The 12,439-nt window shown below is 62.6% G+C and overlaps 1 protein-coding gene across 1 annotated transcript; it reads left to right on the top strand.

Moving 5' to 3' along the window:
- The first annotated feature begins 573 nt into the window (after positions 1–573).
- On the top strand, positions 574–12,401 carry ADAM8 (ADAM metallopeptidase domain 8). Its single transcript, XM_033066564.1, has 21 exons — positions 574–641; positions 1,725–1,834; positions 4,860–4,936; positions 5,143–5,221; positions 5,300–5,376; positions 6,032–6,218; positions 6,597–6,662; positions 6,760–6,828; positions 7,352–7,521; positions 7,609–7,690; positions 8,209–8,357; positions 8,544–8,721; positions 9,348–9,437; positions 9,668–9,863; positions 9,980–10,079; positions 10,156–10,342; positions 10,429–10,506; positions 10,590–10,674; positions 10,769–10,883; positions 10,962–11,105; positions 11,265–12,401. The coding sequence occupies exons 1-21, from the start codon at positions 584–586 to the stop codon at positions 11,470–11,472; spliced, it is 2,505 nt and encodes an 834-aa protein (XP_032922455.1). The 5' UTR covers positions 574–583; the 3' UTR covers positions 11,473–12,401.
- The last annotated feature ends 38 nt before the right edge of the window (positions 12,402–12,439 follow it).

Raw genomic sequence — 12,439 nt, 5'->3', positions numbered from 1 at the left:
TCCCCTGATGCCGTGTGACCCCTGTCCAGTGCCCTCCGGACCCTCCAGGTGCCTCTGGCAACCTCATCCCTCCTCAAATGCCCCGTGGGCAGTTCCCAGTGCCCCACGGACGCCCGTGATGCCCCACGGACCGCCCCGATTCTCCGTGGACAGCCTCAATAGCCCGTGGACCCTCTCCAGTGCCCCATCCCTAAAGTCCCACGGACTCTCGAGGTGCCCCTGTGTACCCTTCTCAATTCCCCACGGACCCCCGTGATTGCCCGGGGACAGTCCCCAGTGCCCCAAAGCCTCTCAGAGCCCCGCGATGCCCCACACCACCCTCCCTCGAACGCTCCGTGGACACTCCACATTTCCCTGCGGACACCCACGGGGGCAGCCTCCCCAAGTGCCGCGATGTCCCCTGGTCCCCAGAGCCCCCAGCCCGCCCCGGTCCCCGTGTCCCCCAGCCCCGCCGCCGCTCCCCCGCCGTGGGCGGCCCGTCCCGCCGCGCCCCGCCCCGTCCCGTCCGTGCCTGTGGGTGACTCACGGCGGGCGGGGGCTGCCGGCGGCGCGGCGAGCGGGGGCACGGCGGGACCTCCGAGCCATGGCCCCGCCGCTCCTGCTGCCGCTGCCGCTGCTGATGCTGCTGCTGCCGGCCCGAGGTGAGCCTGGGGTCCCGGGGGAGGGCGGCAGGCGCGGGACGGGGCGGGCGAGGAGTTTGGGGGGCGTGCGGCAGGACCTCGGCAGGGATGGGGCAGGGATGGAGGCACCGGGATGCAGGCGCCGCGGGATGGGGATGCTTTCCCGGGGAAGTCCTGGGGTGCGCCTCTGTTCTCGGCCCCCGAGGAGGAAGGTGATGGAGAAGGGACGCCCGGGGCCAGGCTCGCTCCCACGGGGATGCTCCCGGTGCCTCCCGGCCCCGCCGGGCCGTGCGGGCACCTCGGAAGGCGAGAGAAGGGTCGCAGCCGGTGGCCCGCGGCGAGCCGGGAGTGCCCCGTCACTCGGCCGGTCGCCCGTGGCTCGTCCGGCTCCCAGCCGTGAGCGAGGGCCGTGGGCACGCCCAGACCCAGCACCCAGCCCCATCCGAACCCGGCGTTTGGGGCTCCCGGGAAAAGAACAGGGCTTATGGCAGGAATTCTCCGTTCCGACATCCAAGGAAGGCTGGGAGGGGGCTGAGCCACCCAGGCACCAGCCGCTCTCCCAAACAGCCCCCACAGCCGCCAGACGCCGAGTCACACGCGGTGGCATCACCATGGGGAGCTGGAAAAGCTCCCTCTGTGCTGCTGCACCAGGGGCTCGGCGGGGTTTCTAACCCCGAAGGGACTTGCTGGCTCTCAGGTGATGCTGAGCGCTCTGTGGGCGCCGAGCTGGGGGTGCTGCAGCTCCCTGGAAATACCAGCAGGTATCTCAGGACTTGCTCTTCGGGGTCATCTCTGCACTTTCACGCTGGCTGCTCTCGTTGCCCCCTGGCTTCAGTCCCGAGGGAGCGGCGTGAAGCTGTAGGGTGGGTATCAGGGCAAGGTTCTTCCCCCAGAGGGTGCTGGCACTGCCCAGGATCCCCAGGAATGGGCACAGCCACGAGGCTGCCAGAGCTGCAGGAGTGCTTGGACACTGCTCCAAGGGATGCTCAGGGTGGGGTTGTTGGGGTGTCTGTGCAGCGATCCCTGTGGGACCATTCCAGCTCGGGATATTCTATGATCGGTTGTTCCCGGGGATCTGTCTCAAAGCCCTTGGGTTTTCTGCAGGCTCCGGTGCCGGGCTGGAGGAGCAGCTGCCCCACGTCGAGAAGTACGAGACGGTGCTGCCGCGGGAGCTGCGGGTGCCCCGGGGGAAGAGGGACCTCTCTGCGCCTCCGGTGAGTCACAGCTCGCCGCAGCCGCCCCTGCTGCAATCAGCAGGGATCTTGTCCCACCACCAGGCTCAGAGCTGGACCCCTTGACCAAGGATTTGGTCAAACCCCCTCAGCCCTGCACCAAAAGAACGGCCGTGCTTCCCATTTCCTTGCATTGCTTCCATCCCAGAGGATGGAGAGGCTGAAGCAGTTGGTCAGAACAGCTTTTCTGGGCTGGTTTGGGTCTAATTAGGACCTGCAGAGAGCGGGGTGCACTCCTGGAGAGAGGAGCTGCTTTCTCCAGTGCTTTCTTTAGAGACGTGACCCAGCGGTGCCACCTCTTGCAGCCTTGCTGTGGTCTTGTGACATCTGGTCTTTCCTTAAGGAGGGGTTTGCAGAGCCTCGTGGAGCTGTAAGCACTTTTCTTGCTGTGTCTGCTGAAGTTGGGGCTTTTTTTGTCCTTTGGGACGGAGAAATAAGAATCAGAAAGTTGCAGAAATCCACATGAAAGCAAGTCAGTGTTGTTTTTCTTGGGAAACCTGGCAATTTGGGGAAAGGAATGGGGTTTGAGTCAGGAGTTTGGACTGCTTGATGTCGATGTCTGTAGGATGCCACGACCTCAAAGACACTTTCCTCATTGCCTTACAGTGAAATTCAGCCAATTTTTTAAAAATTCCCTTTCTAGACCCAAAAGCACCGATTTTAGCGCCTGGAGGCATGGAGGGACTGGGGACACGTATTCCCTGGTGCCATACAGCACGTTCCTCTGTGATTCAAACCCTTCCTGATAAGCTAGCTTCAAAAACACTCCCCGAAAGCATCTGTTTTTCCCTGCTCTAGAAACCTAAACTTGTCCACGAGATAAACATTCCCCAGGCTATTTTAGAGCCGCCATCTGTGCCGGGTGTGCGCCGGGCGGCTCCGCACCGATCCCCCCGGAAAGGGGAGCGCACCCACCTCGGGATCCCTCTGGAGAAGACATCTGCCATGAGCTGTGCACCTCGGGACTGCCACGGGGGCTGTCTGATGGGTGGCACCTGGGTTTGGTCTTGGCTTGGGTCATCCTTGGGCATCCCAAACCTGCCTTGTTGAGGGTAGGAAATCTCCTGCTTTCCAAGCCCTTTTGTTTCCTATTGGATTGAGGTTAGGTTTGCTCTCCTGGTTATCTGGGTGAGGGAGAAGCTCTCAGCAAGGTCTGACCACCACCAAGCCCCTCTGAGACAGAGATGGGTACTGTCCATGCTGCCTCCTCCTTGTAGCCAGGACAGGCACAGGGCACCAGGAGCTGGTTCTGGGGCTGGAGTGACTGGGACACATGGGGTTGGTCCAGCAGGGCCACCTGCCCAGTGAGGGTTGAAGCAGACCAGCTACCCCCTGGCTTTGCTTAAATCCAGAAGTTCATCCCTGCAGGCAGGGTGGAGCCCTGGGATCTGAGCCCAGCACAGGATCTCCTGGGTGCCAGCCTTCCCATCTGCACAGCAGGGAGTGGGTTCTTCATGGAAAGGAGTCTGGAAAAGTGAGCCCCATCCCTGCTGCAAGGCCTCTTCCCACTCAGGGAAGGAACACCCTGAGCTCAGCTGGGATGGGACATCCCATCCCATCCTCTGCAAGCTCTCTGGGTCTTTTACTGAGACCAGCTGGGAGAAATCCCTGCTCTCCCTGCACTCTGCTTGTGGCTCTGCTGTGCTGGCTCAGCACGGCCACGGGGCTCGCAGGGCTGCTCCCAAAGCCTTCCCATCTGGAGCCCTTGCACAGCCCATGCTAATGAGGAAGGGGGTGATTCAGAGAAGCTTCATCAGGGCTTTTTATTTTAAACTTGCCCTGCGGTCGTCTCCAAGAGACGCTCCCTGACCCAGCACCCCCTTCCAAGTGCTTTCCTGCCATTCCTTAAGACCTCTTCTGGCCTTGGCGTTGCCAACAATAACAAAGGATGGCTTTGTTGGCGGACAGGGGTCGGGACAGGCGGGAGACACTGTTCATAAGAGAAGAATTTTCCAGGGACCCGCGAGCGCGCCGGCGTGATGGCCTGGAATTGCAAAGCAGGGAGAATGGGGGCAGCTGAGTGACAGGCAAAGCCTCTCACCTGGCCCCGCTGGCACTGAGTCAGCAGGGCTTTCTGCTCCTTCCAGGGTGCAGATCATCCCCTTGAGAATGCTGAGCCACGGTATGACAGCCCTTGCTGTCATCCTCCCCGGGGAGAGGCAGCACACCTCATCCCTGAGGAATGCTGGCCCCATGGGAAAGGTTTGCTTTGCCTTTGACTCAGCTCTCTCCACACCTGGATTCTGCAAGGGCTGAGGATGTGCCCTCAGGAGAGGTGGATGTGCCCTCAGGAGACATCTCAGATTCCTGGTGGCAAGGGCACAGCCTGGCAAGGGGCCATGACTCTTTCCCAGTGACCCCAGTGGGATGAGATCACAAGATAGCTCAGAGGGAAACACTTTTCCTGTAGGAACATCTCCATCCTGAGGGCTCAGGGTTCGGCTGGCTGAGCCACAGCCATCCTGGCTCCCTCCCACGGGAAAAGGGGATCTGGGACACAGTGATACTAAAATCTGCTCTGAGAGGCTGAGGAGAGCCAAGTTCCCTAAACGTGATGTGGCGTGCTAGATCAGTCAGGGAGGAAGAAGTCTCTGCTGATAAGAGCCATCGGGATCTTTGTGGTTCAGCTGGTGAGTAAGTGCTGAACTCAGACCCCAAAAAAGGAGCTCTGTGACTGATGAGTAGGAAACCTCAGTCCCTGGCGTGGCCATCTGCAGCCATGTGTCAGACACGGGAAATCAGACTTTGCTGACTCCGTCTCCTTGCGGGTGACCTGTTCTTCATCTCAGGATGTGCAGGGGATTTGCGTTATTGCCCACATGCTTTCTTCCTTCTCTTCTGATTTCCTGTGTCTTTGCTGGATGCCTCCAGGGCGAGCAGCCAGGCTCCCGGTCCCTGGGCAGGGCACACACAGACCCTGTCCCTTTCTGGGTAGGACGGGGCCCCTCTGGGGCAGCTCTGGCTCCTGCTGGCAGTGGCTCTCTGATGGCACCTCTCTTTCCTGCAGAGCACCTACCCAGACCACGTCCTCTACAGCGTCCGTGCCGAGGGCAGGGAATACCTGCTGTGGCTGGAGAAGAACAGGTGAGTGCAGGTGGGGTGGCCTGAGGGGGTTTGCACCCCACCCTGCCATGAGCACCCCTTCTCCAAGGTATTACTGCACTGGTGACCTAAGCCTCAGCCCAGAGCACTTTATTCCCTCCTTGCCAAGCTCAGCTGGGGAGGATCACAGTCCCCACGTGCTCTCCCTCAAACGAGGTCACTGCTGACGCCCCCTCCCCACCCCGCAGGGCCCTGCTGGGACAGCACTACACCGAGACTCACTACTCGGCCGACGGCTCCGAGATCACCGAGAAGTCAGACACCCAGGTAGGGGCTGGCTCCGGGGGGAGCAGCCTTCCCAGCCCTGTGGGGCAGCCCCCACACCTCTGCCCGCTCTCTCGGCAGGATCACTGCTTCTACCAGGGCAGCGTGCGGGGACACCCCGGCTCGGCAGCGAGCATCAGCACCTGCAGCGGGCTCAGGTAGGGCCCGGCTCCCTGGAGCCCTGCTCTGGCTGGGGACAGCACCCAGCCTCGGCACACGCTGCGGTGAGCCAGGGGGACAGAGCCCCGGGGACCCAGAGTGACCCAGCCCCGGTGAGCCGGAGTGTCCCAGCCCCGGTGAGCCGGAGTGACCCAGCCCCGGCCGTGCTGATGGAGTGAGAGCTCAGCTTTCCCCTGCGGGAAGGGAACACGACATCCCTCTTCCTGCTGGAGGTGCTGACCCCGGCTGGGTGCCCGGCAGGAAAGGGCTCGGCACTTTTGGGGGGCTGACTCATGGCAGTGCAGTGAGAGTGGAGCCCTGACACCACAGGAGCTCCGGGCAGGAGTGCCCTCGCTGGATCCATCCATGCTGAGCCCCAGGACATTCCTGCTGCCTAAAGGACTGGATGCTCCCTGTGCTGTGGGTGCCATAGCTTGTCCCCAGCCATTTTGGCAGTTGTATTTATACTGAATCCCGGAATGGTTTGGGATGGAAGGGACCTTAAGTCCCACACCTTCCACTAGTCCTGGTTGTTCCAGCCTGGCCTTGAACACTTCCAGGGATGGGGCACATATCACAGGCACTTCCAGGGATGTGTGTAGGGTCTGTCCATGACCCCTGCCTGACGCCTGCCCTCTCTCTCTCCCTCTCCAGCGGGTTTTTCCGGGTGAATGAGACCACCTTCCTGCTGGAGCCGCTGGAGGGGGCAGTGGCCGGCCGGCACGCCGTGTACCGAGCAGCTCACCTGCGGGGAAAACGCGGCATCTGCCGGGAGCCCGGAACCACCCTGGAGTACGACCACGAGCCCAAAATCCCCGCAGCCATGAAGCTCTACCGCTGGGTAGGGATTGCACGGCTGCTCCTTCCTGAGCTCTGTGAAGTCCCGGGGAGGATGGGGGCGATGCCCCTCTCCCAGGAGTGCCCCAACACAGGTGGCTCGTGATCAGAACAAGCCCTAGGATCCTGTGCCATTAGCAGGAGCACCCTCCCACCCCATGTGATGCCCGCAGAGCCTGGTGGGTTATCCCAGCAGCAGGCTTGGGTTTTCCAGCATGCAAGCTGGAAGAAGCCTGAAACCCAGCAAAACAACATCCCAGGGCTGAGCTAGGAGACCTGCTAACCTTGGAAGGTCCTTCAGGGTCCGACACATCCCATGGGAGGCTCAGCTGCCCGGCTTGGCAAGCTGCAAGCTGAACCCCACTTTCCTCTTCCTTTTCAGAAATCAGGTCCAATACAAAAAGGTCCCCGGTACGTGGAGCTGGTCCTGGTGGCAGACAACCAGGAGGTAAAGAGGGGAGAGATGGTGCCTGTGGGTTTGCTGTCACACCCTGCACTGAGGAGCTCAAAGCCACCCTGGAAATCTCTCTGTGTCCTTCCCACAGTTCAGGAAGCACAAGGACCTCCGCACCGTGCAGAACCGCATGAAGGAAATTGTGAACCACGTGGACAAGGTGAGACCAGGGCTCTGGACCTGCCCTCCAGCCCCAGTGTGGGCACAGAGGAGGTGCAGGCAGGCTAGCACGAGTGGGGTGGTGGAGCTGGAGCCAATCTCAGGCCCACAGGGAGCTGCTGCAGGGTGACTGCATCCCTTGGCCAACCTCCTCTGCAGTGTGGACATGAGGAGTGGCTCAGCTCTGTCCATAAGGGAAGGGAAATTTTGTCCTGTAACCCCTGGGAGCATGCCCAATGGCCACAGGCTGGAGTGGCTGCTAGCAAAGGGAGGGATGCACTGCACCATGGTGTGTTTCCTGATGGCTTTGCTTCAGCCTCAGTTGTTGGTTAGCAGTGAGGGAGCAGCATCCCAGCCTTTGCCAGCCAAGAGAGAGCCCAGAGGTTTGGGGGGAAATCCTGTCTACATGGTCACCCCAGCCTGTGTAATTTATTGGGGGTGACAGAGCTCCCTAACAGTGAGGAGCATCCTGGGCTCGGCTGCAGCCCAAATCCAGGCTCTCTCTGGGCTATGCCCCACCCCAGCTCTACCAGCCCCTTCGCCTGCGGGTGGCCCTGATTGGCCTGGAGGTGTGGAACCACAGGGACAAAATCACGGTCAGCCCCAAGCCCGAAGTGACTCTGGACAACTTCCTGCACTGGCGGGAGTCGGAGCTGCTGCGGAAGAAGCCCCACGACAACGCCCAGCTGATCACGTAAGGACAGGGGGCCACCACCTCGCCACCCTCCCAGCCCTGACACCGCCCAGGGCACGTGGCCATCGTGGCATCTCCATCCCACAGGGGCGTGGACTTCCATGGCAACACGGTGGGGCTGGCCAAGAAGCTGGTGATGTGCACCAGGGACTCGGGAGGTGTCAACCAGGTGGGTGCTGTGCCCTGCCTTCCCTGCACTGCACCCTCCAGAGCCTTCTCCACTGATCCCCAGCTTTCCCCCTCTGCAGCCTTAAGGCTGGATTTGGTCCCTGGCATCTCTGACCCCTCAGAGAAGTGCTGGGGCTGTGGGCACCCAGCTGGGTACCTGTGGTACCTTTGGTACACTTGGAAAGCCTCCCAGAGAAGCTCCATGGACACAGGAGCTGGGATTTTAGGAGGCTATCAGGTGGCTGGGACTGGCTGTGCTCCTCATCCCTCCCCAGGAGCAGGAGAGGTTGGCTGTGGGACCTGTAGCATTGCAGACCCACCACAAAATACCATTTTTGGAGCAGCCACTTTAAGCTCACTGCCAGCCCTGAGAGACCAATCTGGGCATCCTGAGGGGCCATGGGACCACGTCCACCTTGTGCCATCCCTTACCTGAGCGTGGCAGTGTGAGGAGGCTTTGTAGGGCCCCAGCAGCCCTGGGGAGAAGCTGTGGAGGAACCACAAGGGTTTTTCCCACAGGATCACAGCACGAACCCCATTGGTGCCGCATCCACCTTGGCTCACGAGATGGGGCACAACCTGGGCATGTCTCATGACGAGGAAGTCGCCGGCTGCCGCTGCCCCGTGCCCAAAGCTGACGGGGGGTGTGTCATGGCAGGGAGCGTTGGGTGAGTGAAGGAGCCAGGGGGAGCAAATACACCGAGGTGTCCTCTGACGGGGTGGAACCAGTGAGATGGTCATGTGTGGATGGACATTCCACCCCACCCCACAGCAGGTGCCTCTCAGCCTGTGGGTGGCCCTGCAGCTTCCCCTGGGCTCTCTGCTCACAACCTCTCTGTTCTGTGCCCCTCCAGGCTGGTTTACCCCAAGCTCTTCAGCCAGTGCAGCGAGCAGGACATGTGGCAGTTCCTGGGGGACCCCCGGACCAGCTGCCTGCTGAACGCGCCGCGGGCGGACGAGCTGTACGGGGGCCCGGTGTGCGGGAACCAGTTTGTGGAGCGGGGAGAGCAGTGTGACTGCGGCACGCCAGAGGTAGGGGGGCTCCCCAAAGGGCTGGGAAGGAGGGTGGGCAGCAGGGGCCTGAGATCTGCCCAAAAGACACTCCCCTTGTGCACCTGATGCCAAAAAATAACTAGTGGAGGATGTTTGTGTGTGCCCCCCTTCATGTGGCTGGCTGTGGTTTTATGGAAAGATGGACATCCCCCCATGTCCTCCAAAGAGGGGACCCAGGAGGGGACATTGGGTGCATGTTGTTCTTTCAAGAGCTGCTCCTCATCCCTACCAGCACATCATGGGGGTGGTGTGGAATTGAGACACAGCCTCTGGGATAAATCCCTGGTCACAGCCCTGTGCCGAGACTTGGAGGAATGTTCCCCTATTCCAAGGAGCACAGAAATCCTCACTTTTTCTCCTACCTGGAGACGTGCAAAGGGTCCCAGCTCAGGGTCCATCTTCTGAAAAAATCCTTTCTGGTCCTTTGTTGGTAATGGGGATAAAGAGGCAGCAGGAATGGTCCCCACCTGGGATGTTGTGGTTTTGGCCCGTGGTTCTGCCCATGGCAGCTACATTGCTATGGGCACCTGGTGACATGGCAGGAAGGAAGGAAAGGGTCCTTCAGGGGGCTTCCAGGAGGGTTTCAGCCCATCCCTGTCTCGCAGGAGTGTTCGGACCGCTGCTGCAATGCCACCACGTGCCAGCTGAGAGAGGGAGCCGAGTGTGCCCGGGGGGAATGCTGCCAGGACTGCAAGGTACTGCCATCCACAGGGGAGCAGCTCGGCAGGTTCTTAAGCACGGGAAGAGCCGGTCCGAGCCCTGGAGGAGTCTCTGTGCTGTGCAGCAGCTCAGTCAGTAGCAGAGTGTCAGCATCTGGATCCACAGGGTGCTGGCAGACGTTTCCCAGACCAGGGTGCTGCTGTGCTGTGGTGCCTGGAGAAGTGAGAGCATCCAGGCAGAGCTGGCATCCCTGTTCTCCGTGCAGGTGAAGGCTGCAGGTGTGCTCTGCCGGGCCAGCAAGAACGACTGCGACCTCGCCGAGCACTGCAGCGGGCTCAGCGCCGAGTGCCCGGAGGACGTGTTCCAGGAGAACGGCATCTCCTGCCAGCACGGCAAGGGCTACTGCTACAACGGGGCCTGTCCTTCGCACGGCGAGCAGTGCCGGGCGCTCTGGGGCGCAGGTAGGGCCCCCTCCCTGCCCATCCTCCTGGGATGCGCCTGGAGCCCCCCGGGCCCGGCTGTGCCCCCTAATGCAGCGGGCTCCGGCTCCCTGTGACCCTTCCCGTGTGTCCCGCAGAGGCGCAGGTGGCTCCTGATATCTGCTTCAAGCACAACAGCCAGCAGCACGTTCACCTGCACTGCCTCACCGAGTACGGCAAGCAGCCCTGCAGCCCCAAGTGAGCACGGGGGGAGCGGGGATGCCCCAGCCCGGCCGAGCTGCGCCCGCCGGGCTCACGGCTGCGTGTCCCGCAGGGATGTCAAGTGCGGCACGCTGCTGTGCCTGAGCGACAACACCCAGCCCATCCTCGGCAGCGGCTACTACTCCTTCGGATACAACTTCGGCCGCTTCAAGTGCAAGGCGGTGATCGCGGGCAACGACGCCAGCGAGGCGGCCGAGCTGCGGCTGGTGCCCACCGGTGCCAAGTGCGGCGAGGAGATGGTGAGAGCCGTGCCGGGCCGGGCCGGGCCGGGGCGGGGTGAGGACCGGCCCCGGGGCAGCCTCAGAGCCCCGCTGTCTGCCCGCAGGTCTGCTACGCCGGGCGCTGCCAGAACCTCCAGGTCTACGGTGACAAGAACTGCTCGGCCAAGTGCAACAACCACGGGGTAGGCGGTGGGATCGCCCCTCCCGGAGCCGCTGCGGGCCGCGGCGGCGTGGCCACCGCTCTGACGCTGTCCCCTCCTGCCAGGTGTGCAACCACAGGCGGGAATGTCACTGCGACCCCGGCTGGGCAGCGCCCTACTGCGAGCAGGAGATCTCGGGGATAGCCGCAGGTACGGACCCCGATCCCGAGGAGGGAGCTGGGCGGGGCTGGCACCGGCTGGGAGGTGCCGCTCCGTGCCCACACGCCCGGCTCGGTCCCCACAGGGAGCGGCAGCGTGGCGCTGGCGGCCGCGCTGGCCGTGCTGGCCGTGGCCGGGGTCGGGCTGGCCAGCGGCGTGGTGCTCCTCAGAACCAGGGCGGCGCGGCGCTCCCACAAAGGGTAATTCCCGTCTCCGCGGCTCGGGGCTGAGCTCGGGGGATGCCCGGGCCAGCCCCACACGGTCCCTGTGTCCCACAGGAGCTCCAGCGGGACTCCCTCAGGCCTCGCCAACCCGCTGTTCCAGGAGGGCGGCCGGACGCGGCCGGGCCGCCGCCAGCTGTCGGGCCGGGACATCGGGCAGCCCAGCCTGGTCAGCAGCACGGCGGCCCCGCGGCCGGCCCGGGCCCACAGCCCCGTGCTGACCCTGCAGCCGCCGCCACCCGGCCCGCGGGGGCCACCGCGCTCCCCTCCGGGCTGGGTCCCGCAGGTAACCAGCCCTCCCCACGGCCCCAGCCCGATCTGTGCGGGGACATTCCTCCCGTCCTTCGCTCCCTGCCCCGCTCCGGTCTCTCCTGGGTGCCCAGGTGAGGCAGCCGGGTCTCTTCCCCACCAGGCGAAGCCGAAGCCGCCCAGCAAACCTCTCCCAGCGCTGAAGAGCAAAGTGCCGAGCCACGGCGAGGGGCCGCCGGCACCGGCCCTCCCCCCGGCCCCCTTTCAGCGGTGTCCCCCGCCGAAGGTGGCCCTGAAGCCGCCCCCAGCCAGGAGGTGACCAAGGACGCTCCATCCGCCACCACGCCAGGCCGAGGGGCGGCACAGCTGGGTGGGTGCACAGCTGGGGAGCCACCGTCCCCTTTCCACCCTTACTTGAATTGCTGGCCGAACCCTCGGACCCTGCCAGTGTTTACAGATCCTCGAGTTGTGCCTTAATGGACTCGGCAGCCTCACGGTTGTCCCATGGGGAGCCGTCAGCCGGGGCTTCCCAAGGAAACCAGGAGTGGGGACGATGCCAGCTCCGCTTTGGAGGACTGCCCCACATTGGCTCAGGCTCTCCTATGCCCGGGGAAGCTGCTGCCTTCTCTCCCGACGTCCTGAATGTGTCCTGTCCCTCCTGCCCTTCCCTGCTGGGGCTGCTCCGTGGGGACCGTGCCCCAGGAACACGGCCGTGGCTGCTGTGGGATGTCATCAGGAGCTGTGGCAGGTCCAAGCTGGGCTTGGCCTCCCCACGGGGCTTTTATCTCTGGAGTTATTCCTTGAGTTACTGTTCAAAAGGGAATTCCCTGGGAACCTTTTTACTGCAGCCGTTTATTTATGACCCTTACATGACCATTTTGAGCCACTTGCTGTAAAACCAGTCCTCCCATTTTTTATATAATTTAGGTTCAAGGCTTTTATACCAATAAAGACTGAAGGTAGAAGTGTCATGGGGTGTGTCTGGGCAGGAGGGGGCAGCAGGGTGGCAGCAGGCAGGGAGCTGTGCGAGGATCATGGAAGGGGGAAAAGGGTTGGAGCTGAACTTCCCAATCCAGTGCCAGAGCCACCAGGGCCAAACTGCAGCACATTTTGCCAGCCACATAGAGCCAGGCTGCCCCAGGATGCTGCAGGGAGTCCCCTCATGCTCAGCACCATCCTGGCTGTGCCCTGCTTTGAGCACAGGCTCCTCACGGGGCTCCCAGGGCAGCAGTCACTGCAGCTGAGGACATCCACACTATGCAGTGCTGCTGCAGGGGGAGAGGAAA

This window comes from Catharus ustulatus, chromosome 8, assembly GCF_009819885.2.
Source record: "Catharus ustulatus isolate bCatUst1 chromosome 8, bCatUst1.pri.v2, whole genome shotgun sequence".
Lineage (NCBI taxonomy): Eukaryota > Metazoa > Chordata > Aves > Passeriformes > Turdidae > Catharus > Catharus ustulatus.
The sequence above is the reverse complement of the archived record's forward strand: the minus strand, read 5'-3'. Positions and strand labels throughout refer to the sequence as shown.

What these genes read in the sequence shown, in the direction of transcription:
- ADAM8 (XM_033066564.1), top strand. Translation starts at nt 584, where the DNA reads ATGGCCCCGCCGCTCCTGCTGCCGCTGCCGCTGCTGATGCTGCTGCTG. An exon ending in GCTGCTGCTGCCGGCCCGAG is followed by an intron (nt 642 to 1,724) that starts GTGAGCCTGGGG and finishes GGTTTTCTGCAG; the next exon opens with GCTCCGGTGCCGGGCTGGAG. An exon ending in GTCATGGCAGGGAGCGTTGG is followed by an intron (nt 8,358 to 8,543) that starts GTGAGTGAAGGA and finishes GTGCCCCTCCAG; the next exon opens with GCTGGTTTACCCCAAGCTCT.